The sequence below is a fragment of the Manis pentadactyla genome, chromosome 2 (genome assembly GCF_030020395.1).
Source record: "Manis pentadactyla isolate mManPen7 chromosome 2, mManPen7.hap1, whole genome shotgun sequence".
Lineage (NCBI taxonomy): Eukaryota > Metazoa > Chordata > Mammalia > Pholidota > Manidae > Manis > Manis pentadactyla.
Genome location: NC_080020.1, coordinates 91,349,975 through 91,376,422, shown reverse-complemented (window position 1 = coordinate 91,376,422; position 26,448 = coordinate 91,349,975). Strand labels below are relative to the sequence as shown.

General features: G+C 33.5%; 1 protein-coding gene across 2 annotated transcripts in view; it reads right to left on the bottom strand.

Annotated features, from left to right (window-relative positions):
* ADAMTS6 (ADAM metallopeptidase with thrombospondin type 1 motif 6) overlaps positions 1 to 26,448 on the bottom strand; it is a 310,955-nt gene that overhangs the window by 104,557 nt on the left and 179,950 nt on the right. For both annotated transcript variants that reach the window (XM_036887870.2, XM_036887871.2), the window contains exons 11-12: positions 24,375 to 24,516; positions 8,324 to 8,431 (exon numbers count right to left, since the gene is read on the bottom strand). In XM_036887870.2, the coding sequence (XP_036743765.1) occupies positions 8,324 to 8,431; positions 24,375 to 24,516 (250 nt within the window). The remainder of the gene's footprint in view (positions 1 to 8,323; positions 8,432 to 24,374; positions 24,517 to 26,448) is intronic.

Genomic DNA, 26,448 nt, shown 5'->3' with positions numbered 1-26,448 from the left:
TTCATGAGTCAATCATGGAACAGTGTAGTTTTTTAGGAATTGGTCCATTTCTTCCAGGTTGTCCAGTTTATTGGCATATTTTTCATAGACTTCTCTAATGATTCTTTGTATTTCTGTGGTATCCATTGTGACTATTTCTTTTTCATTTCTGATTTTGCTCATTTGTGTACTTCCTCCTTTTTTTCTTGATAAGTCTGGCTAGGGGGTTGTCTATTTTGTTTACCTTCTCAAAGAACTAGCTCTCGGTTTCCTTGATTTTTTTATTGATTTATTCTTTTCTATCTAATTTATTTCTGCTCTAATCTTTATTATGTCCGTTCTTCTACTAACTTTGGGTTTCATTTGTTCTTTTTCTAGTTTCTTTAATTGTGAGTTTAAATGATTTATTTGGGATTGTTCTTGTTTCCTGAGGTAAGACTGCATTATCATGTACTTCCCTTTTTGTGGCACTCCACAGATAGGCTTTTGAATTTTTGTTTTCATTTGTCTCTCCCTGTACTGCCTGATTTCTGTTTTGATTTGTTCATTGATCCATTGATTATTTAGAAGCCTGCTGTTTAGTCTGCACATGTTTTTTGTTTTCTTTGTGTAATTTATCTCTAGTTTCATACCATTGTGGTCTGAAAATTTGCTTAATACAGTTTCAATCTTTATGAGCTTATTGAGGCTCTTTTTGTGGCCTAGTACATGATCTGTTCTGGAGAATGTTCCTTGTAGACTTGAGAAAAAATGTGTATCCTGTTGCTTTTGGGTGGACTGTTTTGTAGATATCTGTTAAGCCCATCTGATTTAACATGTTGTTCAGTGCCTCTGTTTCCTTATTTATTTTCTGTCTGGCTGATCAGTCCATTGATGCAAGTGACATATTAATGTCCCCTAATATGAATGAGTTGCAGTCTGTTTCCCCCTTTAATTCTGTTCATCTTTGTTTTACATATTTAGGTGCTCCTGTGTTGGGTGCATAGATATTTATAATGATTCTATCCTCTTGTTGGTATAAACCCTTTATCATTAAGTACTGGCCTTCTTTGTCTCTTGTTACTTTCTTTGTTCTGAAGTTGATTTTGTGTGATATAAGTACTGCTACTTCTGCTTTATTATTTGCATGAAATATCTTTTTCTGTCACTTCAGTTTCAGTCTATGTATGTCTTTGGTCTGAAACAAGTCTCTCGTAGACAGTATGCAGATGGGTCTTTTTTTCTTTATCCATTCTGTCATGCTACATCTTTGGTTTGGTGCATTCTGTCCATTTACATTTACGGTAGTTATTGATGGGTATGTACTTATTGCCAATTCATTGTTTTCTGGTTGTTTTTGTAGTTCCTCTGTTCCTTTCTTCCTTTCTTATAGTCTTCTCATGTTATTTGATGGTTTTATTTAGTATTGTGATTGGATTTCTCTTTAAAATTTTTTGTGTATCCATTATAGGCTTTCAAGTTTGTGGTTGTTGTAAGGTTGAAGGATAGCTTCCTGACTATGTAACAGTCGATATTAAGTTGGTGGTTCCTCTATTTCAAACACAGTCTAAAAGTACTTTTTTCTTCTTCCTCCTCCACACTTTATGTATTAGATGTCATGATCTGCACTTTTTGTGTAGTATCCCTTGACTGATTTTGTGTAGTTGGTTTTACTACTTTTGTTTTCTTTTGTTTTAATTTCATACTTGATTGGTATATAATTGACCTATAATCTTTACTGTGGGTTTATTTTCACAGGTAAAAAATATTTAGGCCTAAGAACATTTCCATCTACAGAAGTCTCTTTAACATATCCTGTAAGGCTGGCATAGTGGTGATGAATTCCTTTAACTTTCATTTATCTAGGAAACTCCCTTTCAAATTTGAATAATAACCTTGCTGGGTACAGGATTCTTGGTTGAAGGTCCTTCTGTTTCAAAACATTAACTATTTGATGCCTCTCACTTCTGGCTTGTAAGTTTCTTCTGAGAAGTCTGCTGATAGTCTAATAGGGTTTCCCTTATAAGTAATTTTTTTTTGTCTCTGGCTGTTTTCAATACCCTCTCCTTATCCTTAATCTTTGTCATTCTAATTATTACATGTCTTGGAGTTCCTTTTCTTAGGGGCTCTCTGTTTTCCAAGACCTGGGTGTCTATTTTATCCCCCAGATTGGGGAAGTTTCAGCAATTATTTCTTCAGAGACTTTCTATCACTTTGTCTCTCTCTTCTTCTGGTGCCCCTATTATGTGAGTATTGTTTTGTTTGGAGTTGTCACACAGATTTCTTAGCACCCTCTCATTTCTAGAGATTCTTTTTTCTTTCTGTTCCTCAGCTTCACTGTTTTCCTGTTCTCTGATTTCCATCTCATTGATTGTCTCCTCTACTTGCAGCAATCTATTCATTCCCTCCATTATATTTTTCATTTCAGTAACTGTATTCATCAGCTCTGTGGCTCTTTTTCAACTCCACTTTCTCCTTGTTGAAGTCCTCCCTGAGATCATTAATACTTTTCTGCAAATTAGTGAGCATATTTATGACTTTTATTCTGACATCTTTATCCAGAAGATTGTTGATCTCTGTTTCATTTAGCCCTCGTTCAGGTGTCTTGTCCTGTGCTTTTGTATGGAACATAATCCTCTGCCTCCTATTTTGTCAGGGTTTCTGTGTTTTTTCCTTTGTATTGAATCTGCCGAGCTTTCTGGTCTAGAGGGTAATGGCTTTATGAAGAAGGTGTCCTGTGGTGCCCAGAAGCTCATGACTCTTTTCTCTCCAGTGCTTGGTTCTCCTTTTTGGTGGAGCCCCAGTTGCTGTTGGTGGGCTATGGGTAGGGCTGACTTTCTCTCTGTCTGCCAGCAGTGGTCTATCTCTGTCCATGGAAGATGGCAATTCACCTCTACTAGCCCTTTGTGAAAATAGCAGTGGCATTTCTGCTGGGAATCATTGTGGGCAGGCAGCCCTCTTCCTGTCCTGCAGTAATGGTGGCACTGCTGGGCTAACAGGGTGGGTGGGCAGACACTAGGCCCTGGGCTGGGATGCCCATGAGGAAGAAGAAGCACTAGGAGTTGGCTCCCACAAGCGCCTTCCTGGTTGGGCTGATATAGGGCTAAGAAAGCTGGGAAGCCTCCCTCTGGCTGCCAGGCAGCAAAGTCTAATTCTGGTGGGCTGAACAAGCCTGGTGTGCTGGCAGGTACACAGGATAAAGCCTTGGGACTGAGACACCAGCAAGGGTGATGGAATGATTGGGGCTCCCACAAGCACCCAACCTGTTGGTCTGAGGTAAGGCTGGGGAAGTGTCATCCACCTGCCCTTTCTCCTGCAGAGAAAGCTCTGTCCAACCCTCTCCTCTCTGGCACCCTTCCTGCTGCTGGTATATTTTTTCATACTGCTGCCTCTGCTTCGGGTCTCAGTGGGACTAACAGAACATGTCTGTCCTCCATAAGCAGCAGGATTCTCAGCCTCCCAGTGTTCCAACACTCCTTGGTGTCCACTCCTGCTAATCACCAAAGCCTGATGCAACCTGGACTCATGTTCCCAGCGCAGATCTCCAGGGCCAGGTGTGCAGAGTTCCTGGATGCTTACCGCCTCCCCACTCTGTTCTCACTCCTGCTGCTTATGGGCTGGGATGCAGAAAGGTTGGGGTCCTGATTGATCATGGTTCTGCCACTTTACCCTTCTCTGTGTGGTCTTCCTTTCTTCACCAGATATAGGTAGTCTGTTCTGCAGTCTTCAGGTCATTTTCAGGGTTAGTTGTATTTACTGTAATTGCTTCCTTGGTATGCATGTGGGAGGAGGTTTCCACCTTGCCTTCCTACTTGGCCATTTTTCTTTCCCCTCAGTAGTAAGTACCTTGACGTAGCATGTGACTTAAGTAAAGACACTGATTTAACTAAATAATAAATGCTTTAAAAAATCTATTAGGGACTTCATGAGAACAATGTTATTTTAGCTAATTTTCTAGATGATTAAATTAATCAACATAAAGATTTTAGTATGTGTAAGTCCTAAGTAATATAATTAGATTACACCAAATAAAGCAACATGAAGTGAATAAAGTTATAAGCACATAAAGGTGAGAAATTTGAATGCTGCAATTTCTATTTTTATCCTTATTTTTAACCCAAAGTTGCCAAACCTATAAAAACTCTATTTCTGTAGGCATAGAATTTTACTTAATTTCTTAAACTAGAAAAGTGAAATATTCAGATGGATAGACTAGTTTCTAATCTTTATTCTCAACGGTTATAAACAACGTAGTGATTTTGGACAATTCTAAAGATCAGTCGAGTTATTTCACCCTAAATATTGAGATAAATTGAGTACATTCTGCTTTCTTTTGCCATTTCAGGTGGTTTAACCAGATTCAGAAAGGTGAAAGAAGTGAAATTATTCCACTGTCAGAATAAAATTTCATATTGCTCATTCTTGCTTGCACATTCCTGCTGAATAAAATTAATGTTTTAAAAAATTACCTAGAAAGATGATATATTTTGGTGAAGTTTTCTTAAGAAATATGTATTCATCATTAATCATTAGGCAATAAATCTTGCTATTGGACCACTGAATTTCATGATCTATATCAGGGAATTGTCTTCAAGCAAGGTATATGTCTCAGTCTCACTTTGAGAATTTGTCAGAATTACCCAAAGGAAAATTTCAAGATGAGTCTACATAGTATCTTTAAATATATATATATTTTTAAACTAGAACCACTTTAGGATGTGATTAAGGTAAATCTTTACCATAGCCAGTACTGGGTCCAGCCAGCATCTGGAATGAGAGCCCTCTAAAGAAATCTTAAGATTTTAAAGAAAGTGATATTGTTGATTCAATATAGAACATTCTTCCCAAGTCAGAAAAGCTGAGTTGGAGCACAACACTATTAAAAGTCTTATCTTTTCCCTGTGCAGGTGCAGGAATGCTGCAGTTTATTTCAGCCCAAATTCTAAATCAGAACTTGTCATGCCATATTATTTAAATTTCTAGAGCAATTGGAAGAACTATTCCTTTTTCACTTCCTGTGTTTATAGTTTGGGACCCAGTCAAAACATTATGTTCTACCCTAAATGAATTACGATCTAAGGCTGCAAATGTCCTCTCATACACCCAATACACTGGAAGAGTACATACAATCCTATTATAATTCAGCTCTATGTTTCTCATGCAAAGATATTAGGAATCAATGTCATATATATATAAGCCCAAATGCTGTGCTATATTTCCTAATTGGGACTTATAGAGTCATTAAATCAGTCTTTTGGCAATAAACCAAATATTTGAAACATTCTTTTTGATCACCATCAGAGATTGCAAGAATTGAGTTTTGATTATCATTAATATCTTTTCAGTAACAATGCCAACATTGCTATTGGAGTTTTTACAGTCTAAATCATCTTGTTTACTATTTTATGAAATATGGTATCTCTTTAGCTCCTATCCAAAGGGCTATTGTTGATGCCACATCTTAGGAAAGTTCTTTTGGCTGGAAGTTATAATGATTGATTTGCAGGAGTCTGACCTGTAGATGCACAGGACCAGCGCACCGTCGTTCTTGTCACATTTCCTCCTCTGGTTAATGCTACTGTCCCTGAGCACATCCACTCAGACCATATGGTTCTTATTCAATCCTTGAATGGCTTATTCAGGCAAACATCCAATGGCTGTAAGAGCGATGTCAGACCCCCCAGGACTCATGCAAAGATCAGTTTTTAATTTTTTGGCTATATTTCTTACTCCATCTGCTAAATGTGCATGGAACAGTTCCCATACTTACATGGAACATTTGTGGAACTGCGCCCCCGGGCAGGGATCCCATATCTTTTGTAGCCAGAGTTTGACGAGATCATTGCAGATCCAGTCCTCTGGCTATGTCTACGCTATCACTTAAGCAATATTTCTCCCCTTCCCCCACCTTAAAAAAGATATTAAAAAAAACCATGAGCAGCTTTGGTTTTATCTAGCTGGCTAGACAGGATGTAGGTTCTTTCTTGTTCCTTCTGAAGAAAGTAGTTTTGAAATTCACTTATGACTAGAGGTTGTGCGTATTTTTTTATTCATGTTTCTGAGACACACAAACTCATGCCTATATACTTCGATGCTCATGATTGCCAGAAAAAAATAAATAAATAACAAATTAAGAAGTGCTCAGCTCACATGTCTAGTTCTTTTTATTTTTCTCTTAAAAATGTAGGTTGATTGTTCTTTACAGCCTCTTCACAGATAAAAAAGTTAATGAGAGGGATATTTTGAGGATCTTCTAGAGCTCTATTTTCTTTTTAGGAGTCTGCATATGTATTTGTTTTTTTCATTTATCCATTCACTTAAGATTCAGTGCCTTTCTTAAAGCTGTCTTTTGACCTTCCATGTCTCTGGAAGAGTTGCTAAGATTTGGTTTTTAGATTAATTTAAAATGTTGACTTCATATACTACACTCTATTGTTTTTTTCATATGAATGTCCTCCTGGTACACAAACTGTGGTACACTTTAAAGTTTCTTATATAGTTTTTCATGGAGCTCAAGGTGTTCTGCTGAAGTATATCAGGAGCTACAGGGGTCCAAGGACAAGGTAAGGAGGCAGGTAGGGGTTCTTTTAACCAGAGCATTTTCATTTTTTCAAACGTATTTATCAGAATTCTGTAGACTTCATTTGCAGACAGGTTTGGGGATAAAAAAAATTGGCAATCATTAACCTAGGTTGAGAATGTGACTCTTTAGAAATAAAATATATTTTGTTCCATTTTATTTACTTTCTCTTGTCTGTGCTTATTTTAATTTATGCTTATAAGGAAATATATTTTCCTTCTACTTGCTTACCTAACTTTAAATTCTATACTGTTACCTTTAATATTATTAAGAGTATTTTCTAAGTATCCCTAAAAATTGTAATTTCCATGAAAATGTTACCTCTATCACATATATCCACATAGTTGTAAAATATGACATTTGAGGGTCCCTCTATTAAGCACAAATGATAAGATATTAAATACATGTTTACCAAAGAAATGATTGGTGGGGTTGAGCTATGTGTTCTCAGGTACCCACTATTTATGGTTTACTTACTTGGAATGATTATTTAATTTACAAAATGCTTCTGGGACTCTGAGGTGTTTAAAAGAATGAATTCTTTATGCTTTGGATTAAAAATAAAGTAAAATAAAAAGACCCCTCAGGCCTAGTAATAGAATTATTCTAGGCAAATAGGAACTGAGGCCCAAGGACTAGATCACAAGAATAACAATCAGTGGTAAAAAAAGAAACAGATTCTCACTGTTCCCCCCTTACAGTTATGTATTTCTTATAAGTACAGATTGATGTAAATTGTTACTTGACAAGAATTGTTGGTTCCAAAATAAACCTAGACTGTTGTTTCAAGAACGTGGTTCCTTATATTTTCAATTGCTTTGGTAAAAAAAGAAGAAGGAATTTTTTGGTAGTTCGTGAAAGTCTCTGTATTTTTACTGGCTACTTATAAAGTCTCAAAAAAAAAAAGACCCTTAATCCCGTAAAAATGACTCAATCAATTCATATATTTAGCATAATTTACCAACATTTCCATACTTAGAATGGAAAAGCCATCAGCATGGCACTAGGTCATGGGTCCTGAGTGAAGCCGTCAGCAAGGATTAATAAAACTATGACAGCTGCCCAAAAGCTTTCATTCTTTTTATTTAAACATCAGATTGCAACTGAAGTTCCGTGTAATCTTTGTTGAAACTAGCCCCACTAACATGGAAGAAGTCAGAAATGAGAACAGATGACAGTTATAGTTATTATTATAAATTCAGTCCATAGCAATAAATTCTAGAATTCTTACATATGGCAATTCCTAAAAGAATTTTATAACAGCATAAATTACTCTTATCTGTTTGAATAATTCTAAATAATGATAGCTTAAAAAGTAGATGGGTGAAACTAAAACACTTAATTCTAATTTCCATGCTCAATAAATTTTTTAACTATTCTGCTGTTAGCTCTTTGTCTCATACTGCAGTTAAAACCAACTCTAGCTAGACTATAGTTAAAAAGTCTATTTTGAATCACGTAGTTTTCCCAGGAATTATTTATGAGAAAAAAGCTAGACTTATATGAGTAAACAGACTATATTTTATGAGTACAAGATTGTTGGACTTTTTGTACAAATATAACTCATACGTACATATGCAAAAAGGTGTAACTGACCCAGAAAATAGTCACTGTAATTTCCTAAACAATGCACATTTGCAGATATTGAGATATGACAATTAATTCATTAAGCTAGGAATATACCTTTTAAATGAGTATGCATGATTTCCTAGTGGCTGAATATCTACACCAGAAATGTATCAGTTCAGTCTACATGTCAATAGCTAATAAATCATTTGCACTTACCCCCTTTTCAATATTCCCAGTTTGACAGAGTGTTCCTTCGGCCGCGGGAATACTGTTGGTGACACAGCGGTTGCTTTTGCTGAGACACCAGAGCTCTCTACACACTTCCTAGGAAAGAAGGCAAAAGCAAGTTGATCAGAAGTAGAGACTAAAAGCAAGTCTACTTCTTCCATAAAATGTATCTACAGTCACTCAGCATTACTTTAAAAAGAGATCCCAGGGCTGTTGCTGCTGATGAAGCATCAAAGATGAGGATTTCAGGTCAGGTTCTTATGAGAACTTGGGTTACCCATTTTGCAGAATCATTTAAACATTTGTCTTTATAGTTCTTATTTTAGTTGACAAACTATACCTTAGTTTTTAATATTGATTAGGATCTTTTAAAAATAAGGTGCAGAAATTTCATCAATATAGAAGAGTAGGGAGAAAGAATAACTATGTGAAAAGGAAATATATGTCTATTACTCTCAAGAATATACAATACTCAACCAATTACTAATAAAATATTGCTAAAAATAAAGGAGAGACCATGGGAATGGGAAGGAAATAATTTCTAAAATTCATATATGGCTAAAGAACAATCCAGCACTTATTTGCAGTTCATCAAGGTAACCCACCTTCTTGAAGGGGAAATACAGTTTTGAAAAAATGCTGCTATTTATGTGTAATATTTGACTTTTTTTTCAGATGTTGTTTGGAGCTGTTTTGTCTTCTTCATTATGATTTCTTATGCTACTTCAGCATGGAAAAATTACAAAATTTATTCTAATACTGGAAACAAAATACTCCATTTTGTCCATATTTATATAAATTAATCATATTTTAACATAAGATGATGAATATATCCCTGAGCAAAGTTTTTAACTATGAGCAAAAAACTAATAATTGTATTTTGAAGAAAATTTTCAAATATTTCAGTTTCTTTTTATGTATGATCACCAACTAGCACCATGACTGATATTACAAGTTTTTAATTTAATTTAGAATCACTTGGCATAAAATACATATTTGCAATAAAAATATATTAAGAATATGCAAATAAAAATTTATATATAGCATTCAATTCTATTGCTATTAATCTCCAACTGCTCTTTTAACTTTCAAAATAAAATCATAAACATATATGTTACATAAACACAATTCAGAAATAAAGCAGTAATGTAATTAATTCACTGGTTCACCATTCTGACAAACGGAAATGACCCACAGGGGACAGCTGATTGAAGGGATATATCTTTGGGCCTCTCTTTAGGATGTCCCCTCCCACCAGGCAGAGGAGGAGATAATTTATTCCGATTAGACTTCCAAATACTTCTGAAAAAGTATCTACTTTAAACTGCATTTTACTTTATTTTAAATTCCACTTGGAGAAGTACTGAGCAAGAAGAGAGTTAAAACATTAGAAAAGAAAAACAATATGCACTGTGGACAATTCTTTCGTGTTCTTACAATCCAATTTATTACAAATTCCACTTTCTTTCAGAGCTTCAGTTTCTATTTTAAGAGAAAACTTCTTATTTCAGTCATAAGTTGGACATGGAGTTGGTAGTACAGCATGGAGAATACAGACAGTGATTCTGTAATGTCTTCCCATGTTGACAGACGGTAAGCACACTAGTGGGGCTGAGGATTTAATAATATGGTAACTGTTGAACCACTGTGTTGTATACTTGAAACCAATATAAGATTGTATATCAATGATACTTCAATTTTTAAAATAGAAAGTTATTTGTACTAATTTATTCTTCCTCTTCTAGAGGAGATGAGTTCTTAGTGTATGTTCCTAGATGTATTTTTTTTATTTAATATTTTTAAAAAGCAGTAGGACTAATATTTTAGGGTTTTAAAATATTGTTCCATGTAGCAAAAATACCCATGTTCAAAGAAAATGTCTACACAAAAACAGAGAAGCACTGCTAGAAAAATATATTAGGAGATCACAAAAAGTATATCCATAATCCTAGACCAGACTCTTGATCTTTTATGATCTTTATTAGGCCTAAATCTTACTTTAGATAGAAGTAAAAGAAGCCTACAATTTACTTTAGACAGAACTGTGAAATTAAAATTCTATCATTGAAAAACACAATATTCATATCATCTATTTAGTCAAGTCACAAAAACTCTATTTTCCAAAAGTGCCTTGAAAATCTCTATCCAAAATGGCAAGCACTCAAGATACTTTTTCCAAAACCTTAATCTCAAGATTCACAATACAGCCCTCTGATAGGGCCCTCTTATCTTTTAGAATGACACATTTTGAAAGGTAGATTCCCACTTTTAATAGGATTTTATTACCTTGGTTGGTTCCTGGGGATTCCAGTTTTACAGAGCAATAACTACTCACAGATTTCTATTTTAAGTATGGAACTGGAAATCTATATATAGGAAATATTCTCAAGATGTTACACTAGTCTTGGAGAAGGCTCTGAAGAGTTTTCAAATAGATCCCTTATCTAAAAATATAAACTTGGATGAGAAAGATTTGATATCCCAATTTAGATGTCCAAAGATAAAAAATACCCTCTTGAAAGATAAAAACCAAGACATTTCACTTCATACCAAGAAAGCAAGAAGTACACTTTCTGAAAACACTTGAGAACCATTTCACACTTTCAGAAATACCCTTCTTTCTCTAAACTGCTGGATGCTAGAACATGGATGATCAATGTATTTGCATAGGTGTATCAGTTTCAATTGTACATGTATTATCAGTTGCTGTTAGCACCCTAAGATAGGTCCCAACCTCTCATAAAGTTAAATGCATTATGAAATTTTTTTGCCTCATGGGGAATTTGTGTAACAACTATTATAGTAGTTGGGTTAATTCCCTGAAAGAAAATAGGGGTGGAGTATAGTTACAGGGGTTGATGGTTTTTTTTTTTTTTTGACTACCTGCCAGCTTAGCTCTAGAAGAGCACAATTCTCTTTCACATACTCATGAATTTTCATACAATGTTAAGATCAAGATTAGTCTCATGACCTCTATGAACTAACAAACTATTGCTTGTGTGTTAAGGCAATTAATTCCCTTCTCTAACCCTACAATTTTGGAAAGACTCTATAAGAGAGATTTGGGTCTTTGGGAAAGTTTACGGAAAGAGACAGGGAAGTTATCAACAGTCTCCATGAAGGAAAATTTCTGTTACATAACACTGATAGATGGACGTGGAGTCTCTAATTTCATGGGACCAACTTCTAACCAATTAGGAAGATTGCCTGGTAAAACAAAACTAATAGTATTATTTCCCATTTATTCAAGAATATTTGTTGAGCCTTTACTATTTACCAGGCATTATGTTAGTGTTATGAACAATAACACTATCACTTAGAATTTATCGGAACCAGGGAGAAGGTAGGGTATAGTTAGGCATGTAGTCAAAATACCATGGATTGGTACTGCTCTATGGCAAAGTTTTTGATATTCTGTGACAAAATTAGAAGAATGATGTAAATGTGGTTAAGTTTCTTCATGAAACAAAATTTTTAATTTTAATGGGGCTGTCCTTATTTACTGTTTTACTCCTTTTACTTTTTTAGGTGTTACAATATACTGTAAGAATAATGAGGGCAGGGTGTGTGTACTAATGGCCATCTTTACAGAATGTTCCAACTTAGCAAAATTAAAAGTTGGCACCCCTACATTGGTCCACTAATTTTTGGAGAGAAATTTTCCTTGTCTATAAAAATTTAAAAGTTTGTGAACTCATTGCCAAAATCTTGATAATCAGTGTTTATCTAGATGTATCTATGTGTTTACCGATGCCTTTAATAACCAATTGCTTCTTATATCCCACCGCTATCTGCTGTTTCCAACCATTTCTTCTTGATATACATCCTTTCATAATTTTGCATGGGTCTCTTGCTCTTATTTGTCTGAAAATATATTTATTTTGACCTCATTTTTTAAATGATATTTTAGTTGCATATAGAAGTCTAGGCTAACATTTATCTCACTGATGAAAAGTCACTTGTCACTCTAATTGCTGTTTCTTTGTGATAAAGTATTACTTACTAGTTGCTTTCAATAGTTTCTCTGCCTTTGCTTTAGTGAAGTCTCACAACTCTATTCTTTTTATTTATCTACTTGGATTCACGCTTTGCATTCGTATCTTTTTCTGATTCTGAAAAATTATTAATTAGTATCTCTTTCAATATTTCACTAAGCATTATATCAGTGTTATGAAAAATAAAACTAACTAGGTAAATAAAACTAACAAAACATAATTTAATTTAATTTAATTAGTGACAACATGTATTTCTGTGAAGAGAAGAGACATAGGTAAAATGGAACTTCCCCATTCTTTCTTCTGGAATTCTTACTCAACTTATATTGGACCTTCTCATTCTAACTACTATATCTCTTACTTTCTTTTCATATTTTCCGTATCTTTTCCTCTTGGGGTGCTAATCTTTCTGCTTATTCACTTTATGGTGGATTGTTTATTCCTGTTGTTTTTTATTTTGTATTTAAGCTTATCTTCAATGAATATTGTTTTTTCTATGAGTGTCCTGGGCCTCCTGAATTGTAGAACTGTAGCCTCATGCCTTTGTTTCTATCATACACTTCAAAGTTTCACTGAACCAGTTTTTATGTTGATTTATTTGGTCAGTATCATATATGTAGACTGTATAAAGTCGTATTCAGCTCTCATGTGAAGTAAAAGCTAAGAGCTTCAGTTTCTTATGGGAGTAATTTTTCCCTATCCAGACCAAAGGACAGACAAGCTTACTTGTCACTTCCATTTAGTTGTCTCCTCACAGTAGAGATGGCCCTTCTAAAGCTTTGACTTTGTGAAAGGGCCTCAGTTCCAGTTTCTTAGTTCATGTCCAAGGTCATGTCTCCAACAGGAGCAACATCAGCTCCCCAGCTTGCCACTTGAGCTAACACTCCTCTTCATTTCTGGCATACCCTAACCTTCTTTTTTGGTTCTTATATGTACAAGCTTTCTGCTGCACGGTGACAAAGGCATTCTGTGAAAAGTCTTGTATTATACAAAATCACTTATGAAAAAACAAGGTTTATGGAAAAATCAGACTTAGAGCAGACCACTCAAATCTTTAAACTTATTAAAACATTTGTGCAGTTAAATCTCTGTTGGCAGTTATTTGTTCCCAGTGTTCCTATCAGGTGACCCTTTGTAGCCTTAAACTCTATGGCTTGTGATGATCCCTTCTTACAGATGTTGATGTTGCAGGGTATCTACCTCCAACAGAGACTACTTTCATAAAAATTAAGAATTGGACTTAGGGTATAGCTTGTTCATCATTCAACATTTTTAAAATATCACAAAAGGATGTATCTTCACAGATTCTTCATCTGTCCTCATGACTTCAATAGGTAGCTTAGTGTTTTGGGAATGAAGCTACTAAGCTATCCACTGTGTCCAATGAAGAAAGACCCTTCCACAGGACTTTCAGTTTTTTTGAGGAGTCTATATAATGCTATAGATTTTCTTGTGTGAGAAAACTTCCCTGAAAGCATTATATCATTAATGTACTAAGAAACAACCATATATGAACAAACAAGACTTATGCACTATGCTTGCATCATTCCACAATTTGTCAATTTTACCTGTGTCTCTTCTCATCACAGAAATATGTTACCCTCAAAAAACAGTATGTAATTACATTTTGCTAGTTTTATTTATCTAGCATTTCCTGTTTTTGTACATGGATGATGAATTTTGTTTGCCATTTGTCATGTTTTTGAAAATGGAGCTCTTTTCCTAGAATTTAAAAAGCCAACTACATAAAGGATATGCATGCCAATGTAGACAAGACACAAGTTCAACTAATAGGTAAAAGGTAAGGGGAACAGACTTCAGTTCAGTGTCAAAAGTATCTTCCAAAAGTCAGAGCTGAACAGTGATAAAACTGAGTCTCCCAAAGAGGCACAAAATCTCAATTATAATATAAATTAGTCATGGGGATCAAAAGAGCATAAAGAATATCATCATTAATATTGTAATATCTTCCTATACTGACAGATAGTAACTACACTTATTGGGGAGGGCATTTAATAATGTAGATAATTGTCAAAGCACTATGTTGTATACTGTATACTTGCAGTCAATATTGTATATCAACTGTACTTCAATTAAAAATATATTTTTAAAAACTGAATCTCCCACTACTGGAGATACTCCAGCATACACTTCATGACTTGTTAGGAGCAACATTATAGGCAGGAAAAAAAGAAAGGAAGTATCACTCCCTCAGAGTATACTGTCAACTACTGTGCTGGGCATATTCATGTTTGTATCTCATTTAATTATCAAGACAATCTTCTTAGAAAGTGGTTTAGCAATTTGCTTCAATCCAACTAAATCTAGATTTGAATCAGTTTTGCCTGATATAAATGCCCAAAATATCTCCACACAACTGAGCTACTTTCCCATTTCTCTTAAATATATCAGAACAGAATAAAGTCCCTGGCCCATTAAGGCTGATTAATAAAGGTTTATTTGTATTCTGATATAATATAAAATCTGACTAAATGTTCATAATACCCTGCTACGCTTTACCTGTATTTTAAAGGAAGATATCTCCAAATTAAGACCATTATGCACTAATTCATAACATAGTCACTCAATATATGAGTTTAGGCTTCAATTTACATATTATTACTATTATTGGAACTTTTGAATGGAAGATCACCACTTGACTTGGATTTTTAGAAGATAGCATTAACATATTCTTCAAAAGTGTTCCGTGTCTTTCAAGAGACATTTAAAATGTTCTTATTTATTTTAATATCAAGTCTTGGATTTCTAGTCTATTTAACTTTTCAGATGAATGGCACTACAGACATAAACAATTGAAAATATTAGTAAATGTAAATCATAATAAAAATATAGAGAGAGAATGCAGTTTTAAAGTAATTAGCTAATGTAAAATAATGTATCTGATGTTCAGAAAATAATTTTGTAAAGAAATGAACTAGGGCTCCTTTGAGAAAATAGAATGATTATTTTATAAAGATCCTTTTAATAATATAAAAGAACTTGGCATCTTTTCTAAGTTTCATCCTTTCAAATAACAATAGCTATTAAATGTACTAAAAAATGGGAAGAAGAGCCCTTTGATTTACTTGAAAAAATTAAAATTAGCAGTTTATACAGGAGGGAAAGATATATCATAAAAGTGCAAAACCATTTTATAATTATTATATCATTAAGGAAGTTAAACAGTATATGAAGAGAAAATTGTATCTTTATTGATAGATAGTTTTTGTTTCTTAAACTTTTTTTTTAACAACCATAAAGATCATAAAAGAAATAAACACAAATTTTCTGCCCTTGAGAAACCCTAAGCCCTATGCCACCTTGGGTGTTTGGTTCTGGATATGAAACATTTTCTTTGTCCTCATTACCCTATCAGTAACATCTCTCAACAGCTGTTTGCAATAAAGGATCCTGATGGCCAAGCGGGAGAGCAGAGCCCTGAAGAGGTCAGGAAGGAGCATCAGTGATTAGAAAGGTTACTTATCATCATATCACACAAAGGAAAATTGAAAACCAACATATGGTGACCCCATGGCCTGGCTCCAGGTGTTTAGTAGCCATCTGAAGAGAGAGAATAATGTACCTTTATTTCAGCTTTAAATAGGTTAATCCTGTTATGTGTGCAATTTAAGTGCAAGAGATCCCAGAAAGGCAAAAAAATTTTATATATATATATATATTTGTGATATATATATATATAAATAACATATATGCACACCTATATGTACATGCATACGTATATACCAAAAACTAATCCAGAAATTCAGATTAAATAACTAGTCATTAATTGGAAGAGGTTAAAAAATGATTAAATGGTTTAAAACAATACCTCTAAGAAGCAAAGCCATAGTAAAAACTCTTGATCTTTAAAGATAAATGTGATTATGGACCTATGATTTTGGCTTGAAATTTAAGGAAAAATACAAACAGAATTAGCTACTTGTCAAGTATATAACTATTAAATATATATGTTTGACCTCTAAAAGAATACTGAGATGCAAAATAATTCCATGCCTTTTATGTCGTAAGCCCATATCAAACCACACTATCGAACATTTACACCACCTTAACATCTTCAAGGAAAGTGATTCTATAATCTCTCTGTGCAACATTCCAGTATTTAATAACTAGAAATTCCTTTTAATACCTAATCTACAACCTTCCAGCTGTAAAAATTAAAACTGTGTTTTTTAATGCTCTTGAAAGGGAAGAACAATCTGTTACCAGCCATCAAACTATAATAAATGTTCCAAAGCCTGAAGATAGTTTGAAGGCCAACATTTAGATTTCTGTTTTACAGGCTACTCAAACTCAATTTCTTTAAACTTCCTTTATATGTACTTCTAAGTATTTCACCATTATCTTTTCTTAAGTTATCTATCTCTCTTTAAAAAATTGTGTAGGTAGCCAACAATAACCTAAAAAGACTAATAAAGTCTCTTTATTAGGATGATTCTCAGTGAGAAAGGAATAATGACTTGAATATTAGCTAATTGTTAATAATACAATAATAAACAAATGGGAGTAAGCTTGAAAACATTAAGAAATAGAGTCTGAGAGACAAAATATGTCAGTCTATTTTAAGTACTTTCCAGGGGGAAGATACCCTGATAGGAGAACTCAAATATCTTCTCTTTAGCAGGTTGCCCTGACTTCGAAGAACTATACTTCAGAGAGATATAGCTTCATGGCATGCTAATACTTATTAATTAATGTGTTAATAATTTATACTGCCCTATATTTAATACTATCCTTAGTAAATAACCTTTTGATAATAAACTGGCCTACTAGATAGACTTCCTTAGGTGAGAAAATCTGCAGATTCTAACAGAGTTGACTGAAGTATAAACTGAAACTATATTTCTTGCTATAAATTAATAAACCCAATTTTATATAAAAACATATATTCCCTTTGATCTTCCATTTCTAATATTAGATTCTCAAATTCTCTCATTGCTTAAAGTATGGAACTAATATTAATCATATATATAGATTATTCTATCATTAATCACTTAAGTGACGTATGTATTAAAAAATACATTAAAAAGTTTGATGATTTACAAAGAATACAGCCCTTCCCACAAATACATTTCCCCTGGACACATTCGAAGTTGATGAGAAGTCTTAAAGTTTCCAAAGTTGTGTCACATTTTCTTTTCGTATGTTCTGTTTCCACCACAACATTTTGCAGTCTTAAAGTCAAAATAATGGAACCCACACACTTCTGTACATGAACACCTCCATTCATTTCATCTCAGAGTTATGGTGCAGTACCCTCCAGCATAAAAAGAATACATTTACATTTTACCTAGAAAAACAAGGGCATTTCAACTATCATCGGGGTAGAGCTACTGTTTTTAGTTCTCTATGTAGGGTGTGTTTGAAGGGGAAAAGCCAAGGGGAGGGAGGAGGATATAGATCACTTTACCAAAGTCTTCAGTTTCCCACTATGATTTTTCCAGACTACAGAATTACATTTGTCTCCTAAGATACAATGAGTCTTAGAAATTCCATGTTTTCTGAAAATCAATAGATCTCTTGGTCTCACTCATTAACACACTTTCAGTAGTTTCCCATAGTTCTTAAGATAAAAATCTAGAATCCTTAACATGGCTTATTAAGGTGCACTCAGATTTGGCTTGCACCCGCTTTTCTTGTCTCATTTATGTAGTGCTTGTTTTGAGAGCTTCAGCCACACTGGCCTCTTAGCTCTTCAAATACATAAGCCTCAGGTCTTCACAAAGGTCCTCGCCCCTCTATCTCTTCACCAGACAATTCTTCTTGCTTCTTTATTCAACAAATATTTTCTGAGCTCCTATTATGAAGCAAGCATTGTGCTACTCACTATATGGTCATGAACAAGTCAGGTGGAATTCCTGCTCTTATGGAACTTACATTCTATTATAATTATCAATTCATGCTTTCAACAAATATTTATTGAGCACCTACCATGAGCCACACACACTGTTCTAAGTGTTGGGGACAGAGCAGTGAATCAAACAGGCAAAATCTCTGCCCCCAAGGAAAATTGATTCTAGTGGGGAAATTAGACAATAAACAAGGTGAATAAGTAAAATACATAGCATGTTAGAAAGTAGTAAATGTTAATGAGAAAAATAAAGTGAAGGAAAATGACAATGAGCATGTTTGCGTGTGTGCATGCACATGTGTATGCATGAGTATGTGCATGTGAGAATTTCAATAGTTGTTTGGGGAAGCTTTGCCTAGAAGATCACATTTAAACAGTTGACAAGTAATCAAATAAGCAGAATGTTATGAATTCTAATAAGTACTACGAGAAAACAAAAAGCATAACATAAAAGAGAGGAACTGGAAGAAGCCTTTGCATACAGATTGATCAGACAGATGGCCTATATCTGAAAAGAAACTACATTTGAGGTGAGACTGAAGGATGAAAATGAATCAAAATGTGACCTTTGGAATATCTTAATATGCTCACCAGAATACAAATGGCTCAGATTCTTCTAAAGCACTACAAACATATCAGCTCTACAGGAATGGTATCATGGAGAACAGATATTCATAAGGGAAAGGGAATCATTTATTAAACGTCTGCTATGTGTCAGGTAAAGGAAAAATGCTTTGCATGCTTTCCATACCTTTTGCTACCTGAAATTTACAGGAACAATTTGACTGCTATTCACTGGAAAAAGTGTCTGAGTAAAATCTGTCAATGGTCAATTTGAGGTCATAGGTAATAGTTAATGGTGAGCAGACTTTTGATTTAAAATATTCTGTTCCACTGTGAAATCATGTATTAGATCATGTGTTCTCATTCATGGTTCAGAATACATGGTCCACTGATAGAACGTTCAGTTCTACATTAAAGTATGTAATAACAATGTACAAAATAGTACTATGCATTTATGTGCCAACTCTTAATTCTGTGTGAACAAACTTCACAGATAATAATTCTCCATAAATTAAACAAAGCTATGATATCTATAAAATTTCTCTGGTTTTATCCTGGCCTTGAATCTACCTGTAGATGAGCAATCATCTCTTTTTCTCCTTTTCTAAAATCAACTTTATTGAGGTATGATTGACATACAAAAACTATATAGTTAACATATACAATTTGGTGAATTTGGAGATATGTATACATCACCATGAATTATGCCATAAACATACTAATCACCTTCAAAGATTCTTCCTATTATCCTTATTGATTATTATTGTGTGTGGGGGATGATAATGCTTAACATAAGATATACCTTGCTGGAAATTTTAAGTATATGGTTCAGTATTGCTTACTTCAGGCACTATGCTATACAGATTTCTGGAATTTATTCATCTTGCAAAACTGAACTGTGTACTCTTTGACTGATGCCTCCCCATTTCTCCATTTCCCCCAGTCACTGGTAACCACCATTCTACTCTCTCATTCTGTGAGTTTGACTATTTTAGATTACTCACATAAGTAGATTTCTCATGCAGTATTTGTCCTTACCTGCCTTATTTCACTTAGCATCAATGTCTTTGAGGTTCACCCATGTTGTCACAAATGGCAGGATTTCCTTCCTTTTGAGACTGAATAATATGCCATTGTATATAAGTGCTACATTTTCTTTATCCATTTGTCTGTCAATGGATGTTTAGGGTGCTTCCATATCTTAGCTATTGTGAATTATGTTGCAATGAATATGAGAGTACACCTATCTCTTTGAGGTCCTGATATTAATTCCTTTGGATATACACCCAGAAGTGGATATACAACTAGGGGTTACTGATCATATAGTAGTTCTATTTTTAATTTTGAGAAACCTTTAGACTGTTTTCCATAGTGGCTGCACCAGTTCTCACCAACAGGGTATGAGGGTTCACTTTTCTCCACATCTTTATCAACATTTACTATGTTTTTTTTTATAATAACCATCTTAACAGGTATAAGGTGATATCTCATTGTGGTTTGGTTTGCATTTTCCTGATCATTAGTAATGTTGAGAACCTTTTCATATACCTGTTGGCCATTTGTATGTCTTCTTTTGAGAAATATCTATTCAGTTCCTTTGCTCATTTTTTAATTGGAGTTGTTTTTTGCTACTGAATTGTAAGAGTTGCTCATATACTTTGGACATTAAACTTTATCAGATATATTTTATAATACTTTTATTTTTTGTAAAATACAACAAATATTTTCTCCCATTCTGTAAATTGCCTCTTCATTTTGTTGGCTGTTCCCTTTGCTGTGCAGAAGCTCTTTAGTTTGAGGTAGTTCCACCTGTCTTTTGTTATCTGTGATTTCCATGTCATATCCAAGAAATCATTGCCAAGACCAAAATCAAGCATCTTTTTCCCTCTGTTTTCTTCTAGGAGTTTTATAATTTGGGGCCTTACATTTAAATCTTTAGTACACTTTTAGTTAGTTTTTGTGTATGGTATAAGATAAGAGTCCAGTTTCATTCTTTTGCATGTGGACACCCAATTTTTCCTACTCTATTTGATGAAAAGACTATCCTTCCCCTATTGTACATTCTTGGCATCCTGGTGGAAGATCAGTTGATCATTTATGCATGGGTTTATTCCTGGGCTTTCTGTTCTGTTTCATTGGTCTGTAATCTGTTTTTAGGCAACTGCCATACTATTTTGATTACTATAGCTTTGGAATATATTTTGAAATCAGGAAGTGTGATGCCACCAGCTTTGGATTGCTTCAGCTATTCAAGGTCTTTGTGGTTCCACATGAATTCAGGATTATTTTTTCTATTTGTGTTAAAAAATGCCATTGGGTAATCATCTCTTGACAGTTACCAGTAAATTATATACTGGATATTGTTAAGCTATAGTGAACCATTAAACATATTTGAAAATGATGTTTGGGATATTATTCAAAGTGACAAAATGAGGAAATATGGAGCTATGTCTGAGACTAAGCCCTGAATTAACCTGTGCTTTTAGAAAGCAGTCAAAAGATTACCCACAGGCACATTAGTGACTTGCATCCAAAGTTTAAATTTATTATTATTATTATTGTAAAATGCTTTTTGTTAATACAGCTTTAGCAGCTCTCTTCTACTGAGAAAGGGGAAACTATTGGAAGTGGAAGAGGAGTGAGACAATAGATTCTACAGAGCTTTACAGGAAGCAATCTGCCTCTAGGCACAGAAACATTTTTTGGACAAACTGATACTATTTTATGTGCAATGCATTTTCATCCAGGATATATCAAAAGCCCCCTAGAAACCTGCTAATAGAGCTAGCAAAATTTTTTAGATGATCTAGTAGAATCTTGTTTTGTATACTGCTTGTCTATACTGCTGTCTTACCTTGAAGAGGTCCTAACTTTTTATATAAGGTGAAAGAAAATAAAACTTACATCCAAGACTCAGATTTTCAGACACTTGAGAATTTATAAGCCTGAAAATAAGTTTAGGGAAGTTCTGATCACCTCTCTCCCAAAAAAGACTGGGACGAGATGGAGAGTTTTGAGAAGAACTAAAAGAATCTAATATCATCTGATGAAAATTGATAAAAAGCACCTCCTGAAATAAAATATATCTGCTACTTTTATTTTATTAATATATTTACTATATCTAGTAGAAAAGGGAGTGACAGATTTAGACTGTTTCAATTTTTTTTTTTAACCCTGGGGTGGGTAAATCACATTCTGAATTTTTAGTTTCCTAATCTATAAAATATTATTAGATAATTGCAATCTTTACCTAAGCAGTCTGAAGTATCTCAGAAAAAAGGAACAATGTAAACACCAGAAATTATATATCATTTATAAATTATTACATTATATTACTCTGTATGTTGCACTGTACTGTTTTGTTATTTGTATTTATAGCCATTACAATCTCACTTCCACTGGAATTTAGGAATACCTGGAAAACATAAATGGATGATTTCAAGGATAATAGTAAAAAATGTTGTTGTGCAGTAAAGACCTGCTAGTTGAAAGAGGGATTATTTCGTGATGCTTCAACATGAGAAATATCCCCTCACTGCAAGGTATGGTGCTCTTCTAAGCCGCCAGAGTGTGTGTTTAGTGCTTATCTCAGGATGCTACAGTCAAGACAGCTATCTAAATCAGGGCTGGTTTGTTTTTCCTTAGGCTACCATCTGAAGCAGGTTGTTTATCTGACTGGATGCCTGCCTTCAAAGCCAGTACTGTTTTCTAAAGTAGTATTGAGAATCATTTAAAACTTTAGAGATTCGCCAGACAAAATATGATGTGTGCTAGGATGCTATCAATTGTTTAAACCTAATTTTTCAGGCATAAACTTGAAGATGGGAGTGACTGTAAAGAATCTATTATGACTCCAGAAACCTTGTTAGCAATATATAATATTTTTTTAATGCCATAAGCATTTTCATATAGTATATGAATCTAAGGAAATCATTTTGATGCAAATCAAAGTGAAAAATTAATAATAAAATATGTGGAGTTGTATGGGATTTTAAGACACTAATGCCTTTCCCCAAGTTTTCCAATTCTATTTTATACCTATTATAAAAGTTTTTATAAACATAACACATAAAGAAATAGTACTTAAAAGTCGAATGTAAGGACATAAACTAGAAGTACACAATCTCACTATTACTATTTATCTCACTTCAAACCAACTAATCTGAAATGAATATCCTGATATACAGATAGGATAATCAGGTCAAAATTTTTATTAATTTATTCAGAAGGAAAAAATACATCATTAAAAACTTTAAAAATTTTAGAGACTGTAAAAGTGATAATATAAATTATCTAATACAGAAATATATGGGTGGAGTTAAAACCCAAGTTCCAATAGAAAAACCAAAATACAGATTAACTATTTCACTTGTTAAGAAAGAAATGAGTGGCCACAGGTAAGAATAATCTAACAGAAAATCTGTATCTCATTTGATAATGAATTGCAAACTACTAAGCTACAAGTATATACAAAGACTGATTAAAGTTTGACCAACTTTTTCTGAGGGAAAAGCAACCCAAGAAAAAAGTGACTACAACCATAAAGAAATAATAATAGAAATAAAGATTTTTTACAGAGAGGCAAGAAAGACCAAAGTTTCACTCAAGGCTTTTGATATTCAGATGGTTGTGCACAATCTTTAAATCTAGTGCACAAAATGTGCTGCCAGTGCCTACCATGAATAAGAATATATTCATCACCCAACAGGGATATTTACAAAATCACTTTCCTTTGTACTGTGTCAAAGAGGAATAACTGGTACAGTACAGTGTTGTATTGTTTACTATTAACTACCTTAAAACTTAATTCCTTTTATTGTTTATTTTTTTAAAAAGGTTTTAAAGCACTATTAGCATAAAAATAGTAACCAAGCCTTTAAACTTATTTTTTAAACCTGAATATGTTTTAACAATTTGTCATTTAAAAATCCTATTCTTTCATTAACATGCTTATACTGAGCACCTGTGATGAATATATCCCTATGCTAGATGCTGAAATTTCTCTCTATGAAACTTAAGAAGAATGTTTTAATACATTCTCTGAGTTAGACACTGAGAGTTTTTTTAAGCAGACAGGAAGAGTCAATTATGATACCTACATTTTTTTTTTACAGCAATTTTCCTTATTTCTCTATTTGGGTTAATGTCATCTTGTCCCCATTCACTGTTGTGTTAGAATGCAGCAACTTGAAATGATTCAGTACTAGAAAGTATGTATTAAAGTAAAGGCTCTTGGCCAATGTAAAAATGATCTTAATCCAATTATTAGAGTACCAGAGAAAGTGTGGTGGGGGGAGGTTTCAAAACCATAACATTTCAAAAGGCAGACTAAGGTTGGCATCATAAACTCAGGACTTAATGAAGAAATACACAGATACAACATTCTACCTGCATCTCTCACAAGACATTTGAAGCTTGTTTAATTTAGGATTGCTCAAACTTTAGAAATAGATATTATACAAATTATAACAGAAAAGGAGAAGTGTCAAGGGCTATATTTGCATTAACGATGTTACCAGAGGTAAACTACATTCATCAAAATGCCATCTTAACATTTGTGTCCTAAAGGAACAGTGATAAGTGACTAAATAGAAGGTTTAAGACTTCTTACCCCATATTTACACTGGCGGGATGTTGCTCCATACTGGAAACGACATTGCTCATCAGCGTCATACAACTGACCTGGGGCCTCAGCTGGATAAAGAAAGTCACGCTTGGGAGGCTCATTATCAAGGCAAGTACCACGGCCTGAACTGTTCAACATAAAGGATCAAAGGAAATTAGGTACACTATGGACTATTTCAGTCACAATTATGAAACCATGAGTTTAGCTCTGTGTTTTAATAACTTGATGCATGAAAAACAAAACATTCTACCAATAATTAATCACGTGGCAAAATAGAATAGCTCTACTGAAACCTGAAGCAGAGCTCCCATAGTTTTGTCCAGCACCAAGACACAATCAAAACATCTCAGACAACAATCTGAAAATGTCATCTTGGCCTAAAAACACTGTTTTAAACTAATTTCTGAAGTAATCAAAACAGAATTTCATATTGCTCTAAGCTTGTTTGTTTTCAGTGAAATTACAACCACATCTGGTAGTAGAATTGAAAACAAAATGTGGAAAATGAAAAAAAAATTGTGGTTATAATTCTTAAAGACCTAATCTATATATACTTCCATCTCGGGCAGAACAATAGATGCTGTGGTAAGACATGTCCAAAGGTTCTTGAAGTATTTCAATAATAAATGGGCTGAATGACAGATGAGGCCAAGACCTGAATTTCTCCTCTCGAGTATATTAGAAGTGTTTAGTCTGTCAAAAATTTCATATTTCATCCAGGGTCATCAGAGTCGGAAAAGAGAATGTTCTCTTCTCTCTATAATTTCTGCTTTTCAAAGTATACTTGCACTCAAACACAATATTTTAATGCAGTGGAACAAATAACATAAAGATTGCCAAAAGCTTGACAGAATACCTTAGTTTAAAGAGCTTTATACTTTGCTAAATACAATTGTTCATTTTTATTTAGTCAGTGTGCATAAAATAGCACAGATGCTTTTTTACTTTCATTTCACATGTGAGTTAGAATTTTTAAAGAATTCCTATGCCAACATTTAAAAATTTTTTCCTACATTCCTGTCAATTGTGCCAGTACTTGTTTTTTTTTCCAAATCTTTTCCATCCACTTTGCCAAAGGCAAATAATTTCACAAGTAGAAGTTCCTCAACTACTATTTAGGACAGTATAAATTTAATTTATAGTTAAGTAAGAAAGAACCATGCATAATAATGAGTTTCATATGCACTTAAAATTTTATCAAACTCTTAAAATATAAATGTTAATTTCCTATATAAAAATGTATATTTGCACATCAGCAAATTAATACCTTTCAAAAGTTGAACCATACCATTCATAAGATGATAGATAAAGACCCAAGGGACAGAATACATCTTCTTTACACCCTTTAACACCCTTCTTGATTAATCTTTAATAAGTACAAAAATACATAGATGGAATATTAAATGTTGTACTAATATAGTTTGATTTTATTATTGACTACTAAAGTCATTTGATTTGTCGCTGTTCTGAGTGTCTAATAGGTAACTTTTTTCACCCAGTTTTCCATTTACATGACAGAACACTTCTGTTTCCTGTTCATTGTATTTTTAGAAATTGACATGTATTTCAGTAAGAAAAATTACTTCTAGGTGAATTTTTAAAATAGCAAGTTATTTTTATTCCATTATGTAAAATATCTTCAATCCAAATGGGTGTACAAATTTTAGGCAAATGTAATTCTACTAGTAAATCAAAATTATATATTAAGGTTAATGATAATGAGGTCAAATGTGAAAAGTATAATGAAAAAAGACAGACCATTTTGATAAAATGGAATGTTTATTTGGATGACAAATAGATGAGTAGTTTAATTTTCTAATTTTTCTTCTGAATATCAGTTTCATCTCTATCACAACAAAATTACAAAAGTTTTCATGAAGGGAGTTAAATATATAATAAAAATTAAAAATCAAGTATTATTATAAATCAATGTGAAAAATTTAAGTACTTAAGTACAGTATCCTATAGATAAAAATATTTGCCAAGAGCATAACAAAGTATAAGATACATTCAACCAAGTGGCACCAACTCCAAATCTATTAAAAATTATCATATATAA